Source organism: Diabrotica virgifera, chromosome 2 (assembly GCF_917563875.1).
Source record: "Diabrotica virgifera virgifera chromosome 2, PGI_DIABVI_V3a".
Classification (NCBI taxonomy): Eukaryota; Metazoa; Arthropoda; class Insecta; order Coleoptera; family Chrysomelidae; genus Diabrotica; species Diabrotica virgifera.
Genome location: NC_065444.1, coordinates 280912703 through 280930128, shown reverse-complemented (window position 1 = coordinate 280930128; position 17426 = coordinate 280912703). Strand labels below are relative to the sequence as shown.

The 17426-nt window shown below is 36.6% G+C and overlaps 1 protein-coding gene across 1 annotated transcript in view; it reads left to right on the top strand.

The window, feature by feature from the left end:
• The window catches only part of LOC126879895 (tachykinin-like peptides receptor 86C), an 883727-nt gene that overhangs the window by 789616 nt on the left and 76685 nt on the right, over positions 1-17426 (top strand). Inside the window, exon 8 of the mRNA XM_050643239.1 lies at positions 12420-12570. Coding sequence (XP_050499196.1) covers positions 12420-12570 — 151 coding nt within the window. The remainder of the gene's footprint in view (positions 1-12419; positions 12571-17426) is intronic.

Sequence of the window (17426 nt, the reverse complement as noted above, 5' to 3'; positions counted from 1 at the left end):
TATTCAAATCGTGAGGCGTACACCGGAAAACGAAACTCCGGGTCTATAAAACAATACTCAGGCCCATAGTAAGTTTTATGGTTGTGAAACATGAGTTGTGACACAAAATTCTGCCAATGCATTAGACGTGTTCGAAAGAAAAATTCAGGGCGGCAGTGAATAAAATTAAGATAGCTGTGATGATTACTACTCTATGTGAGTTATAAAGTGTTTACGTGGATCATAAACCAAAGATTAACCCACTTCACAGAACAAATCATAAGAGAATAATAATAATAATAATAATAATAATAAGGCTCAACCTGTGGGAGTTTTTTGTCAGTTCTTCTATCAGGCGCGGCCCCCTGCGAATGGGGGATGCTTTCTGGGTATTCGTAGCGCCAATACCCAGAGAGTAGCAGGAATACTTGCCGTGGAACAAAAACTGACACCTGGCAGTAGGTATAAAATGCACACCCATGAGAATGGAGATTAATAATTTATGTTTAGGATCGCTGCCTGGGGATCGTCAGGGCACGTCTGGAGCCGGCGCTGGACGTGACAGCATGCGGGACGTCGGTGGCAGGGTGTTGAGGAGGCGGGCTCCTGTCATACAATCAGCTACAGCCCAACCACAACCACAACCACAAGCGAGCCAAAAAACAACAAGAGCTCCACCCGCCGAAGGTGCTGCGCTGGATCATCAGCCGGCGCACACTCAAGCGGGACGACCGAGGCAGCGCATGAAATGGACTGTGTCCATTAATGAAAACATTTTGCGCCTCTACTACAAGGTGACAAACCTCGGTCAAGAAACAATCGGCTACCGACAACAGCTGTATGCCGAATTTTGCAGGACATACCCAGATATTCAAGTATCGGAGCAACGAGTATCGGACCAATACCGGGTAATTATAAGAAACAACCTTATCCCAGAGACTAGACGCAATACCATCAGAAGCGAAGTCGAACGAGAGATTCAGAACGATGTTGTAATTGAAGATCAAGTCCCTGTTGAAGTTCATGAGCAGATTCTTGAGCTTGCCATACAAGAAACTCAACCTGACAATACAGAGCAGGAAAACAACGAGTTACGTGATAACCTAGTAAGCGAAATGGCACGTGCGGTACAGGAGTTTAATGGAACAAATCCACTTAGCAGACCACCGCTACCACGAATAAACTCTTGTAAGAAACTAGGTGCGCTGTTACAAATTGTGAACACTGAAGTCCTACCTAATTATGTCGCAGAAGCCCACACATTAGAATATTTGCACATGCTAATCTACTGTGCAGCAACAGCAATTGCTAATGTAATGGGCGTTAAGATCAGAACACGACGGGGTACTAATAACGAAAGAACTGGTAACAGAATTGCACCTTGGGAAAAAAGACTGCTCGGAAAGATTGAATTGCTGCGTAGGGATATTGGTCAAGTCACAGAATACATACGAGGTGTAAGAAGTACAAGAGTCATCACGAGAGCTGAAGAAATAATGCTGAGTACCGCAAGACACTCAAGATATGATCCAGAAAACAACACAGCCCATCAGTGTCTGGATACATTAAAACAAAAACTCTCCGTTTATTCAGGGCGACTAAGGAGGTACAAAGTTAGTAACAACCGCAAAAGCGACAATGCTCTTTTTGAGAGTTCTGAGAAGGCGTTCTATCTAAAACTCAATTCCACTGTAGAACGTGTCGATAAGACTTACCCAAGCCAAGAAGAAATTCATGAGTTTTGGGGAAATCAACTTTCCACACCAGCTGCTCTTAACAACAGTGCTGGATGGATAGAAGATACGACACAGAACTGCCAACACTACATTGCTACCCTTTACGAACCCTTCACTACTGAAGAAGTCTCAAATATCATCAAAGAGCTTCATAACTGGAAATCTCCTGGACCAGATGGAGTTCAAAACTTTTGGCTCAAGAAGTTTTGGAGTGTTCATGAATGCTTATCAACATTAATTAATCATGTTATTTCTAATCCGCAGGATATACCAGCATTCCTAACTCAGGGTACCACTTATTTAATACCGAAGGATCAAAATAACACCCAAGATCCAGCCAAATACCGCCCAATTACTTGTCTTCCAACTTTGTATAAATTGGTCACATCCTGTGTAGCCCGACGTATCTATCAACACTGTGCTCTGAACAATATCATAGAGCCTCAACAGAAAGGATGCGCTAAGGGTTCCATGGGTTGCAAAGAACAACTCATCATCGACTCGGTCATTTCTAACCAGGCATATTCCAAAAAGAGGAATCTTTTTACTGCCTTCATTGATTACAAGAAGGCCTTTGATTCAGTGCCGCATGAATGGCTTATAGATATATTGAGAATATATAGAGTCGATGATAATATAGTGACCTTTTTAGAGCATTTAATGACAGAGTGGAAAACTAGAATTCACCTTCAAATACCTGGTGAAATTAACATCGAAACTGAAAATATCGCAATCAGCCGGGGCCTGTTTCAAGGAGATTCGTTGAGTCCTCTGTGGTTCTGTCTAGCTATGAACCCACTATCTCAGCTATTGAACTCCACAGACGCAGGTTTTAGCATCAAAAATAACAACAATGTAGTGGCGAAGCTTAATCATTTATTGTACATGGATGATTTGAAATTAATGGCTTCCACTCGAAACCAACTAGATGAGATGCTAAAAACTGTAGAAACTTTTTCTAATGATATTAGTATGCACTTCGGACTAGACAAGTGCCGTATTTTAAATATAGTCAGAGGAAAAGTACAGCCCGGAGGATTCGATATGCAAAATGGCCAGAACATCGAGGCCATGGGTGAAAACGATATGTATAAATATCTTGGAGTAAGGCAAGCGAGGAAAATTGACCATAAACAAATGAAAACAGAGATAACTACAGAGTTTATGCGAAGGGTAAAACAGCTGCTTCGCTCACACCTTAACAGTAGAAATTTGTTTAAGGCACTAAACACCTACGCATGTTCCGCGCTTAGCTATTCGTTTGGCATTGTTAAGTGGACAAAAACGGACATAGAGAATCTTCAGCGAAAAGTAAGAACACACCTCACAAAAGCACAAAAACACCATCCTAAAAGTGCAGTAGAAAGAACAACATTACCACGGAATCTAGGAGGAAGAGGACTTATGGATATAGCTGAGCAATTAGATAAACAAATTGCTAATTTAAGAAATTATTTTCAGTTGCAAGCTGAGACATCTACTCTACATCGCGCTATTTGCGCAGTAGATGACACAACACCGATCAAACTGAGGGAACCAGAAATGCGCATAAACCACCTCACTAAAGACGAAAAAATGCGCACCTGGATGGGTAAACCTCTGCACGGGCGACATCCCAATGAGGTCAGCCAAGACTATGTCGACAATACAGCGTCGAACTATTGGTTGACATCAGGAAAGATGTTCCCTGAAACGGAGGGTTCATTACTGGCCATTCAGGATCAGGTTATACCAACCAAAAATTACCTGAAATATATCGTCAAAGACCCTCAGGTTAAAAACGACAGATGCCGATATGGCTGTCAAGCCCAAGAAACCATCCAACATATTACAGGGGGCTGCCAGGCATTTGCTGCAACTGAATACAAGGAACGGCATGACGCAGTGGGAAAAATCCTTCATCAGGAGATAGCTATCAAGCTGGGACTTCTCCAAACGGACCATCTCCCGTATTATCAATACGTCCCTGAGAGTATGCTTGAGGATGGCAACTACAAGCTATACTGGGACCGCACTGTGCTCACAGACCAAACAGTGGCACATAATAGACCAGATCTCGTACTAGTTAATAAATTAACAAAACAAACAACACTAATTGATGTGGCGATACCTAACAACAATAATCTACGTAGTAAATTTACTGAAAAGATCGCCAAGTACAGAGATCTGGAAATTCAAATACGAAGGCAATGGAGAATGCAAAGTACCCAGACGATACCGATTATCATGTCTACTACTGGAGTCATTCCGAAGACCCTCCTAGAAAGCATCAAAAAGCTGGGTCTGAATGAACATCTTTATAAGACCATGCAGAAAGCTGTACTACTCGCGACGGCCAGAAGTGTACGAAAATTTTTGGGAGATACACCTGCATTCCAAGTCACCTAGGGCTCGATAACACGGAAAGAGTCCCACCAGAGCTCAATCCTTTTGATACCGTAGGTATCTGGGATGAGTCAATTTTCCCCTTAGAGGGAGTGTGAGCCGTATGGCTAAATCTGAAATAAGGCTCAATAATAATAGGGCTAATAATAATTTTGGCTCAAGAAGTTTTGGAGTGTTCATGAATGCTTATCAACACAAATTAATCATGTTATTTCTAATCCGCAGGATATACCATCATTCCTAACTCAGGGAACCACTTACTTAATTCCGAAGGATCAAAATAATACCCAAAATCCAGCCAAATACCGCCCAATTACTTGTCTTCCAACTTTGTATAAATTGGTCACATCCTGTGTAGCCCGGCGTATCTACCAACACTGTGCTCTGAATAATATCATAGAGCCTCAGCAGAAAGGATGCGCCAAGGGTTCCATGGGTTGCAAAGAACAACTCATCATCGACTCAGTCATTTCTAATCAGGCATATTCCAAAAAGAGGAATCTTTTTACTGCCTTTATTGATTACAAGAAGGCCTTTGATTCAGTGCCGCATGAATGGCTTATAGATATATTGAGAATATATAAAGTCGATGATAATATAGTGACCTTTTTAGAGCATATAATGACGGAGTGGAAGACTAGAATTCACCTTCAAATACCTGGTGAAAATAACATCGAAACTGAAAATATCGCAATCAGCCGGGGCCTGTTTCAAGGAGATTCGTTGAGTCCACTGTGGTTCTGTCTAGCTATGAACCCACTATCTCAGCTATTGAACTCCACAGATGCAGGTTTTAGCATAAAAAATAACAACAATGTGGTGGCGAAGCTTAATCATTTATTGTATATGGATGATTTGAAATTAATGGCTTCCACTCGAAACCAACTCGATGAGATGCTAAAAACTGTAGAAACTTTTTCTAATGATATTAGCATGCACTTCGGACTAGACAAGTGCCGTATTTTAAATATAGTCAGAGGAAAAGTACAGCCCGGAGGATTCGATATGCAAAATGGCCAGAACATCGTCGCCATGGGTGAAAACGATATGTATAAATATCTTGGAGTAAAGCAAGCGCGGAGAATTGACCATAAACAAATGAAAACAGAGATAACTACTGAGTTTATACGAAGGGTAAAACAGCTGCTTCGCTCACACCTTAATAGTAGAAATTTGTTTAAGGCACTAAACACCTACGCATGTTCCGCGCTTAGCTATTCATTTGGCATTGTTAAGTGGACAAAAACGGACATAGAAAATCTTCAGCGAAAAGTAAGAACGCACCTCACAAAGGCACAAAAACACCATCCAAAAAGTGCTGTAGAAAGAACGACATTACCACGCCATTTAGGAGGAAGAGGACTTATGGATATAGGTGAGCAATTAGACAAACAAATTGCTAATTTAAGATCTTATTTTCAGATGCAGGCTGAGACATCTACTCTACATCGCGCTATCTGCGCAGTAGATGACACAACACCGATCAAACTGAGGGAACCAGAAATGCGCATAAACCACCTTACTAAAGACGAAAAAGTGCGGGCCTGGATGGGTAAACCTCTGCACGGGCGACATCCCAATGAGGTCAGCCAAGATTATGTCGACAATATAGCGTCGAACTACTGGTTGACATCAGGAAAGATGTTCCCTGAGACGGAGGGTTCATTACTGGCCATTCAGGATCAGGTTATACCAACCAGAAATTACCTGAAATATATCATCAAAGACCCTCAGATTCAAAACGACAGATGCCGATATGTATGTCAAGCCCAAGAAACCATCCAACATCTTACAGGGGGCTGCCAGGCATTTGCTGCAACTGAATACAAGGAACGGCATGACGCAGTGGGAAAAATCCTTCATCAAGAGATAGCTATCAAGCTGGGACTTCTCCAAACAGACCATCTCCCGTATTATCAATACGTCCCTGAGAGTATGCTTGAGGATGGCAACTACAAGCTATACTGGGACCGTACTGTGCTCACAGACCAAACAGTGGCACATAATAGACCAGATCTCGTACTAGTTAATAAATTAACAAGACAAACAACACTAATTGATGTGGCAATACCTAACAACAATAATCTACGTAGTAAATTTACTGAAAAGATCGCCAAGTACAGAGATCTAGAAATTCAAATACGAAGGCAATGGAGAATGCAAAGTACCCAGACGATACCGATTATTATGTCTACTACTGGAGTCATTCCGAAGACCCTCCTCGAAAGCATAAAAAAGCTGGGTCTGAATGAACATTTTTATAAGACCATGCAGAAAGCTGTACTACTCGCGACGGCCAGATGCGTACGAAAATTTCTGGGAGATACACCTGCATTCCAAGTCACCTAGGGCTCGATAACACGGAAAGAGTCCCACCAGAGCTCAATCCTTTTGATACCGTAGGTATCTGGGATGAGTCAATTTTCCCCTTAGAGGGAGTGTGAGCCGTATGGCTAAATCTGGGATAATAATAATAAAGGCCTTTATTCATTCTATAATATTATTCACATAATGAATATTAGTTTAAAAAAAAAGCTCCAGGCGAGTTTCAGTTCAGGAGATGTATAATGCGGGGCAGAATACATGTCCTGTCTGTTCAGCTAACCTGGGCAAAACAAATAATAAAAAAAAATATCTAGGATTATGTATAATAGGTTACCTACTAACATTTAAATAAAAATAAATCAAAATGTAACATTAATTAACTTTAGTTTACCAATATGCGCTTTGAATGTAAGCTCTACTCATACCATGTCAGCCAACTCTACCTATGCAATATTTCCTAATTTTTCAATAACGAACCTTCTAAATTTGTTTTGAGTAAAATTAGTACCACTAGTATATTTATTCATAACTTGGGCTATTTGATATGTAAAAGACCGCTTGTATTGCTGTGTACGATGATAAGGAATAGAAATGGTGTTTTTATGTCTTATGTTAATATTGTGTACATCAGTACGGAATTTTATTTTATTATAGAGATACGGGGGGGTTTTGAAAATAATAATTTTTTGGAATTGACAAGCTGAATGTACATGTCTTCTATGTTTCATACTTAACCACCCTGTTTCTTTAAGTTTGTAACTAATTGCTTGATATCTACGGATACCATGTATCAAACGCAGACAAGAATTTTGCATTTTTTGTATCCGATAACTGTCACGTTCTGTGATACAGGAATTATAAATGGTATCACAGTAATTAAAGTGTGATAACACCAAAGTATCACAGAGCAATATTTTTTAATTTTTTAGTAAATATATGACGAGATTGGAATAAAAACTTCAGGTTCAAATAACTTTTCTGCAAACACTTGGCCACATGACCACCAAATCTTAGGTTTTGATCTATATGTAAACCTAAGTTTTTCACAGTTTCCTTAAACTCTATTGAAGAATTATCGATGGTGATCATGTGAGCAAAGTCTCTCAGAAAGATTTCTCTCCGCGCCGCTGAACCAAACACTATGCCTACCGACTTGTTGTTATTAAGTCGAAGACAATGGCTAGTCGAAAACTGATAAACTCTTTCTAAATCATAGTTGATTGCTGCCACTGCCTGTTCAGACTCATCAGGCTTAAAAGATAAATATATTTGAGTATCATCAGCAAAATAGTGTTGGTTACAAGAGAGAAAGTTTGCAGGAAAGTTTGAAGTGTAAATACTAAACAATTTGGGACCCAAAATAGAGCCCTGTGGTACCCCTTTATTTGTATTAAGATAGTTTGATGTCCTACCATTGTAATGAACAGCTTGACTTCTATTACTGAGATAACTAGATATCATATCCGATGCCCGCTGAGACATACCAATATACTTAAACATTGAAGTTAATAGCGAATGATCAAGCGTATCAAATGCTTTCGAGTAATCCAGAAGTATCAGCACTGTGATTAAACCATTATCGCAGGCATCAAATATGTCATCAGTTATCTTTAACAAGGCACTAGTACAGCTGTGATCCCTTCTGAAACCAGACTGATTTTCTGGTAGAACTTTATGTTGACTCAAGTGAACCTGTAGTTGCTGATTTAGAATTTTCTCTAGTATCTTTGAGAAAGTGGGCAGTATACTAATTGGTCGGATTTCGTTATATCCTGTCGGATTAGTTGTTTTCGGTACCGGTATAATTTTTGCAACTTTCCACATTGACGGGAACTCGGCTCTTAGAATGCAAGCATTAATAATGTGTGTCAAATAAGGCAATAAAAAGGGAAGGCACATATTAATTGTTAGTATATTTATTTTATCATATCCGGTAGCAGCACTCTTTATACTTTTAATAACATTTAAAACGTCACTTTCTTCAACACATGAAAAATTTGCTTCCACGTCCACACGACAATTATGACTATAAAAGTTTTTAAGTGTTAAATTAGGATTCATGTTGAGAACACAATTTATAAAGTAGTCATTCATTGCCGAAATATCACTTAAATTTTCTGACAGTTGCGTATTGTTTTGAGTTTCCCTACCAAGACCTATAACTTTTAAGGATTTCCAAAGATCCTTCCCGTTTTTATTATCCAATTTTTTTGAATAGAAAGCCTTTTTTCTCTTCTGACAGCTAAAGTAAACATATTTCTAATTGATTTGTATTCCTCCCAAGTTTGGATGTTTTTGTATTTCTTGTATAAACTCAATACTTTGTCCCTTTCTTTTTTCATAATACGTAAAGTGTCAGTCATCCATGGTGCATAATTTTTCGAAATTTTATAGGTTACATAGGGAGCATGACGATCCAGTAAGCATATTATATTATTGGTAAGAAACTCGACTTTATCATCAAGACCCTCAATATCAAAAATATTTCGCCACGGTAGAGATTGTAATTCCTCATAGAATACGGTCTGATTTATCGCCTTAAAGTTTCTTACAGTCTTATAAACAATTTCTTTCTTTTTAATCTCTATATTTATATTAGATATCAACAACTCGTGGTCACTAAAATCAACACATTCCACGACAACATCAAGAATTGTTCTTCGTTTTGTAGTTAAAATATAATCAATTAGGGTTGCCGTACTAGATGTAATTCTAGTCGGCTGATCTATGACTTGATGTAACCCCATTGTTTCAAAAAAATCACAGACAACTCTAGTATCAGGGCAATCAGTATTTAACAAATTAACATTGAAGTCACCAGTACAATAAAATGTTTCAATCAACGGCAAAACGTCAGATAGAATATTCTCAAACTCATCAAAAAAATGTCGGACATTAAATTTAGGTGGTTTGTATACAACACAGAATCCATACGATTTATTACTTACGAACAATTCCAAGCAAAGGTGTTCAATACTGTTATTATTTGTTTGTAGAACTTTATATTTAATTTGAGATCTAACATAGAATGCCACACCTCCCCCATTTCCATTTCCATCCCTTCTTATCACATTATACCCATCTATACCTATATCCTTGTCGGTAATGAAATTTGTAAGCCAAGTTTCACTAACTGCTAGTACATCAAATTTTTTTAAGAGAACACAGTTTTTGAATTCAATAAAATGTGCAGTCAGTGATCTTACATTAATATGACCAAAAGTAATCATAATATAAAAAGAAGAATTTATTTATATCTAATTTAATATGAGAATAATAATTATATCGCACTAATAGGTAGAGGCATAATATTTAAATTTGTAGAACTGTACATTTATTTTTACAATAATAAATAAACAGAAACAAGTAATTAATGGGAAAACAAACAAAAAAAAACTAGGACTCTACGTAAAGTTTGTGTTTTTGATTGTCAAAAATGGCACATAGTTGGGCCCACAGCTCAACTTTTTGTTAATAGCAAGAAATCAACAAATATAGCTATTTGTATAACAAGGGAGGAAAGTGTAAATTTTCCTCCCGAGAATGAAGTTTACTGCCCGACGCGTAGCGGAGGGCAGTAATCATTCAAGGGAGGAAAAAGCACTTTACTCCCATGTTATACATATGGGTTTTCCACCTTCCTCAAATAACAAGTCATTTTTTCATTTTTACTTAATTTATTTATGTAACTAACCAACAAAATTTATTAGAACTAAAACAACAAGTAGGTACAATATAACTGTCAACTGTCAAATATAAGTCAAATTATTAATGTAAACATTGTTAAATCAAAATAACAATTTACTGTTTTTTACCATTCTGCAGAATACAGGATGTTTTATAAATAAACGTTAAAATGTCTAGATACTTCGTAATAGAAAATAGATATTATACAGGACGTCAATAAGTTATATTTCATGAATGAAATACCATGACGTCACTTTTACTTTTCCTCCCTAGGGAGGAAAAATATTTTCCTCCCTAGGGAGGAAAAGTACAACTTTGCTCCCTACAATCAGGTACGGAAAAGTATACTTTCGGTAGAGGTAGGTGGAAAAATTTTTTTACTCACTGGTTAAATTATGATTTAGTCTCTCATATCCAAACTCGTGATTTGTTTCTTTTCACCACCGACACTTGCAAAAATTTGGCCTTTCCACGACCAACAGCACTTATAGCCAAACTTGTCAAACGCGTATTTATAAAGAGCTTGATTTTCTCTTGTGAGGAGTTCCATCATCTTGTGAGTCGGAATACCAGGCCGGATTCCGACCAGGACGGTCTACTATTGACCAGCTGTTCAACGTGAAACAAATATTAGCTAAAGCCTGGGAGCACGACATAGATATCTATAAAATTCTTGTAGATTTTCGACAAGCCGATGATAACATAATGATAAAAAGCCTTATGATGGTCATCATAAGGCTTTTTATTAAAGTATGCAATTTTAACGCATCTATATTATATTTAAAGGGTTTCTACCCAGATATTTTTGTTTTGTAGCTCAGCTAGCATCCAGTTTGTAAGTATAACCAACTTGCTCTAACCTTAGTCAAAATTTAAATACCAACTTTATATTTATTAAATCGGATATACTTATTTTTAGATCTAACACTAATGATGATTTTTTATAAAAATCGAAAACGTTTTGTTGTGATGTAGCCCTTTAAAGGGATTTTAATAAAAAATTGTATACCTTTTACAAAGGATTTTTTCCCAATTTTGTGATTGATGGTATACAGCCAACTACAGGAAAAACATTTTCTTCTCCTTGTGGATTTTTAACAATTTTAGATTTATATTTATGGGGATGGATTAAAGACGTTGTTTTTGCAACTAGGCCCACTACTCAAGAAAAGATGGTTCAGAGAATACGAAATGCCATTCAAAGCATTTCGAAAGCAGAAATTGAGACTGTTCTTCAATCTATTCTTGAAAGAGTAAATGCTTGGATCGAAAATGATGGGCAACAATTTGAACATTTAGATCGTCACTAAGTAGTTTTTTATTTTTTTTATACATATTTTAGTGTTGTGTGTCTTATTGTTGTTTTAATTCATTATATACGTTGACATCTGGAAACTGTTTGAATGTGAAAATTTGTTTCTTCCATAGCACACTACTTGTTTTATTTCCACTTTGATTTCCTTAACGTCGTTTACCGGTGACAGTAACAGTTATGTTTAAAATTTACACGTTTCTTAAGATATCTCGAGATACAAAAAAGGTATCGACATGCGGTTTTCGCTGTCCTGTTGCTAATTTGGTCTAATGTTGTAATACAGGATGAAAAATGCATACTTGTATTTAATATTTTCCAAAGAAAATTAGATTTCTGAAAATAATTAAATAACGCCTTCTAGCTGACATATTAGTTATTAGACAGTTTCAAAATTATAACTCTTACATTGACGAAAAAGAGCTGTTTTCAACAAGATCAAGTTTGCAAAAATCAATTTAGCACAACCGGATTTAAAGCCATTTTTTCACAACAAGGTTCCCACTCACCCCCACCTCTTATTTGCAAAGGTAGACTTAAAATTGTGAAATCAAATATGCGCAGAGTTTTATGAAGAATACTATGATCGGATTTTCAGTCCCCTTTCATTAGGCAAATTTTGTAAAATTTTGATTTTTTAATTTTTGATATTTAATTACGCCCTCTAGCGGTGGACTCACAGTTATGAAAATAATTTCCAGGCTTTTCCTAAGGCAACTTTTATTATAAATATATTTTCCCAAAGCTGTTCTATAAACGGTTCCTGAGATATGGCCGAGAGCCATTCTTATTGGGACACCCGATACTTTTGATCCTTAACGGTAATTGTGAATGTAATTATTTATTCACCTAAAAATAAAAATTGACAATTTAGAATTGGTAGGTCTAAAAACCTTCATATAACTAGACTCGCTGTTGATTAAAGATACCAACGTTAAGAAATTAAAAGAATAATAGTGCTTGCCGTTCGTAAACATAAATCCTTTTGTTTTTAGGTATCAGATGCTGTTTCTAGTCATCACATATGTTATTCCCATGATTTTGATGTCAATTTGTTATACGATGATGGGTTCAGTTCTCTGGGGATCGAGATCCATCGGTGAAAAAACACAAAGGCAAATCGAGGCAATAAAATCGAAGAGGAGGGTATGTATCTCTTTATTTATTCAGCGTGTTTTGAAAAATATAGTGGTTTGTCTTGTTTTTCAAATGGGATTTAATTTTATTTAGGATTGTTGTTTCGTTATTGGTTACCTACCTACTTTGTTAGCGTTTGAAGATTATTATAAAAAATTACTTGAATACTCTTGAATTTAAAATTATATGATATTTTACAAGATCTATCGTATTTTACAAGACATTTATCAATTAGCTATTACTTCCTTGAGGCGTTTTTTTTAAGAAACATGAAAAAAATTCAGCATTATGTAAGCAGACTCACTAAAAAAATGGGAAAAATAAACAATTCTAAAAACAAGAATATTTTATGACCAATACAAACCAATTGACTGAATTTGAACACTTCCTTCTTTATAATATTTTAAAAACTGTTTGCTTTAATTCGTAAACATCTACATGTGTTTCCAGCAAGACCTATTCATGACTATTCCTCCAGAAATTCTATATTTGATGTTTATTTACCGATCCCGTCCACCGAGTTAGTAAAGAAATCTATATTATATTTTGCAAAAAAACTAAACAACCATCTTCCTCCCTAAATGAAATCTGCAGCAGTTTCCCCAAGTTTCATAAAAAGACAAAAGCCTATCTGAAAGACCATATTATTCAGTAGAAGAGTTTCTTAATCAATATCTAAGAAAGTACACCCCTTATCTACAAGTAGTATTTGCATCTATATTTGGGTGTCTTTTTCTTCTTCTTTGTGTGCCGTGATTGTTTTCGAGCGTTGGCTATCCTCGTATTAACAAGCTGATGAAATGTTTCTCGGTCGGCAGCTATATAAAACAATTCCTCTACCGTTCGACCTTTCCATTGTCTAATACGCAGCCAGGACAGTTGTTTTCTTCCAACTCAGCATTTTACTATAAGCTATAAGCGAGCAATACGATAGAGCAAACCTTTTTCTATTGGGTGATTTTAATCTTCCATCTGCAGTTTGGGATGTCGATGATTATTGTTCCGTTGCTTCTCCTCAGCCTACAGCTACACAATCCGAAGCTGATTATATTAAAACTATATCCAATATCTGTGCTTTTTTCAATCTCTTCCAGACCAACGAAATGACCAACGATAGAGAAGTTACGCTTGATCTCATTTTATCTCCATTGGGTATTGATGTGTTGAAGGCTATCGACACTTTAATTCCAGTGGACACACATCATCCTCCGCTTGAATGCAGTTTGCCATTCAAAATCACAAATGATCATTCATCTAGTGAAGAGTATTATTATGACTTTTTTCATGCTGACTATTAGTCCCAATTCCCAATTCCCAATTCGTTCTTCCCTCGAAGCAATTAATTAGGATGGTGCACTTCAAGGAAAAGAGCTCTCTGACATGGTTTCTGTATTTCACGACATTTTTTATTCCATCTTTGATCGTTTTGTTCCGCTAAAAAAAATCTGTGATAAGAAATATCCATGCTGGACTCCTCTGAGCTGAAGAAGTTGCTTCACGAGAAGAAATCAGCGCACAAGATATACAAGAGCAAAAGATGTCCAGAAAGTTATGCAGCATTTAGCAACTTCAGAACTAGACGTAAATTTTTATCAAGAGAGTGTTATGCCGATTACATTCAACGCACCGAACATTTTATTATTAATAACGTTAAATCCTTTTGGAAATTTGTAAGTAGTAAAAGGGAAAATAACTCTATACCTAATACAATGACTCTTGGAGATCGTACTGCCTTCAATGGAATTGATACTGCTAATCTTTTTGGTAACCAATTCTCTTCCGTCTATACAAACCAATTCCGTCTATACAAACCAATTACAGATTTTACCTTTGGTTAATGTGGCTAATTATCACATTGAACTTTCAAAAATCTACGAAAAACTGAACTTAATACCAACAACGGTCCTGGTCCTGATGGAATTTTCCCTACTATGTCGACGCTGCCAAGCCAAAACGGCATAAACGCCAAAATGACCACTTTTTAGTTAGCTGCACTAAAAAATAGGATTTTAATTTCCGCACCAGACAGTCAACGCGGAATAACCGCAGAAAAAGTGAAATAGGTGTAATATAGGTTTAAAATTTTTATAAACGCCAGTCTAGTCACGCACGTGAACACCTACGTGAACACCGATTGACATAATCGCCAGTGCCCGTAAGATTATCATTGTGTACATTTCGGTCCAGTAATAATAGTAAAGGTATGTATTTTTACAATTTTTATGGATAAGTAACATGGTATTATCTACCTTTGCAATATTTTCAATTTGTATTGATTTTTGAAGCGCAAACACACTGCATTTCTTTAAAAACTATGAGGCGTTTATGCCAAAACCACATATTTACATCGTGGTTGACACAAGTGCCATTCCTCAATGGTATTCTTATGCAGGTTTCTTATTTAAAAATTGCGCAAATAAAAAGTTTATTTTAAAATATTCTATTGTAACTTTGCACTAGTGTGATGAACAATTCATTTTGTATTACAGCATAGAGTTAAAATTAATTTTATATAGCTAAAAATGGCGATCGATTTTTGGCGTTTATGCCATTTTTTTGTTGCACATGTATAGCAGAAGTAAAAAAATAATGGCCTTACTAAATGAAAATAAAACATATACCGAATCAGTACAAAATGATATACTGACTGACAATAATCCCCTATATTTCCCTTAAAGGTTTATGGCATTTATAATGCCAACATTGCAGAAGCTTTTAGCAGTGACATTATCAGCTTTGAGGAACCACCAGACGTTGCAGTAGAAGAAGAAATATTTAGTCACGATCTCACATCATGTTTCAACTTAGCAGCAGATAATGGTTTGGATGCCGGTATAAGTAGTGATCAAAATAAGGAAAATACAAGCAATCAAATCAATACGGATGTTGAACCAATGACAGTGATTATGAATTAGAATCCACTACTTATTATTAGATATCCACTTTTAAGTATTTCATATTTACTTTTAAGTATTTCATCCTAGCACCAAAACATGTTTAAAGAATTTAAGGTTTTGTTTTTAAATTAGAATGTATTTTTGATTAATAAAAAATAAACCCTATCAAAAATCTTCGTAATTTCATCATTTTTCTAGTTGGCATAAACGACAATTTTTGATTTTCGTTTCTTTTTTCATTAATGGCATATATCCCTTTTAAGCGCCATATTGACTAACCTTACAACGATGCGATCGACACAAACGCCAGAGGTAAGTTTGGCATATTCACCAATGTTATATCTTGATTGGACATAAGCGCCATTTTATAGTTTTTAATTTATTTCAGACAGTATTTTCAGCCACATTAATGTTCACAATATATTAAAATTTGAAAAAAAAATCACCAATTTTTTTGAATCACTGTGCAGATAAGCAGAATTGGTAAAAATAAAAATAATCAGTTTTTTGTGTTTCCTGAAAAATCAAGTTAATGTCGTTTATGCCGTTTTGGCTTGACAGCGTCGATGTTTAAAATATTCAGCTTCATATTATCGAGCCCACGTTTTTCTATATTTAATAAGTCTCTATTAACAGGGGAATTTCCAGAACTACTGGAAAAACTCTTATGTCACTTCAATATATAAATCAGGTCGAAAATCGGTTATAGGTAACTATCGTCCCATTTCTATTCTTAGTGCTATTCCTAAAGTTTTTGAGAGCATTATTTAAGGTTATTTAAGTTATGACTGCTCGCCAATTATAGGGGCCCAATAATTTGGATTTACATCCAAAAAATCAACAGAATTGGGTCTTATAACATTTGATTTTTTGACAGATGCTCTTAAGAGGGGTTTACAAGTTGACTCATATTCCAGTCCAATTAGAGAGTGCAGCAAGCACCTATACCGGTTTCGAAATCTATTGGTCGCACATCAGGAGGCACATATGCTGCTCTCTCTGACCCAACCAGGACAAACCCCGACGTGCAGTTACGGATTGCAACGAACGAAATGGCAGGGATGCCCTAGCGGCAACTGCTAGCAAAAGAATAAGTTTTCAATCTAGTAGCACATAAAACAACATCAAAAGATGTTACTTTACATCCTACCAGATTGAAAACAATGGGAACCTTCTCTGGTAACACATCCGAGGCTTCTACAATTTGCAAGCCATAACGAATGCTGAGACCAAGGAAGATGAGGGAATTTTACAATTTATAATTCACGTCCCATCTGCTCAGCGCGGTAAAGTTCCAACGAGAATGGTTCCCTTCGTACTCCGACCAGAGTAAACACAAATCAAAAATGAATAACCATTTTCAATTTCGTTGCAACATGAAACTACAGCCGCATCATTATTCTAGTCCAATCAGAGAGTGCAGCAAACACCTCTGCAGTTATATAAAACTGTATTTAACCAGTTCCTTAAATCCTTAAATTCTTCAACCACGAGACTCGCCTTCTTCCTATATTCCTTCCACCTCTAATATTTTCCTGTATTATCAGACTTAGCATTTCATATCGCTGTTCCCTCTCTACGTGTCCCAGATATTGTAACCAGAGATATGTCAAGAATAGATCTGGCTAGGGATATGCTAAGCAATGCATCGGGGTGTAACGTCGATATCAAGTACGGAGGTCTAGCTATCTTTGTCTGTCCTGCGAGTGTGAGCGTATCTACCAAGAGGTGGAAGTAATGGAACGACAGTGACACATCATATGCTAAAGAGAGAAAGCTAAGCGCCAGTTGAGAGAGATAGATAGACCACCGACCCGAACTGCTCCGCGTTACGCTATTTTTCGGAGTTGGCCAAATCTGTGTGTATAATGTGTTTGATTGCAAGTTTCTTATTTTTATTGTGTTGATTATTTCGGATTCTTTGACTATTTCTGGCAATATTTCGGTGTTCATTTCCTTCGGTGTCCA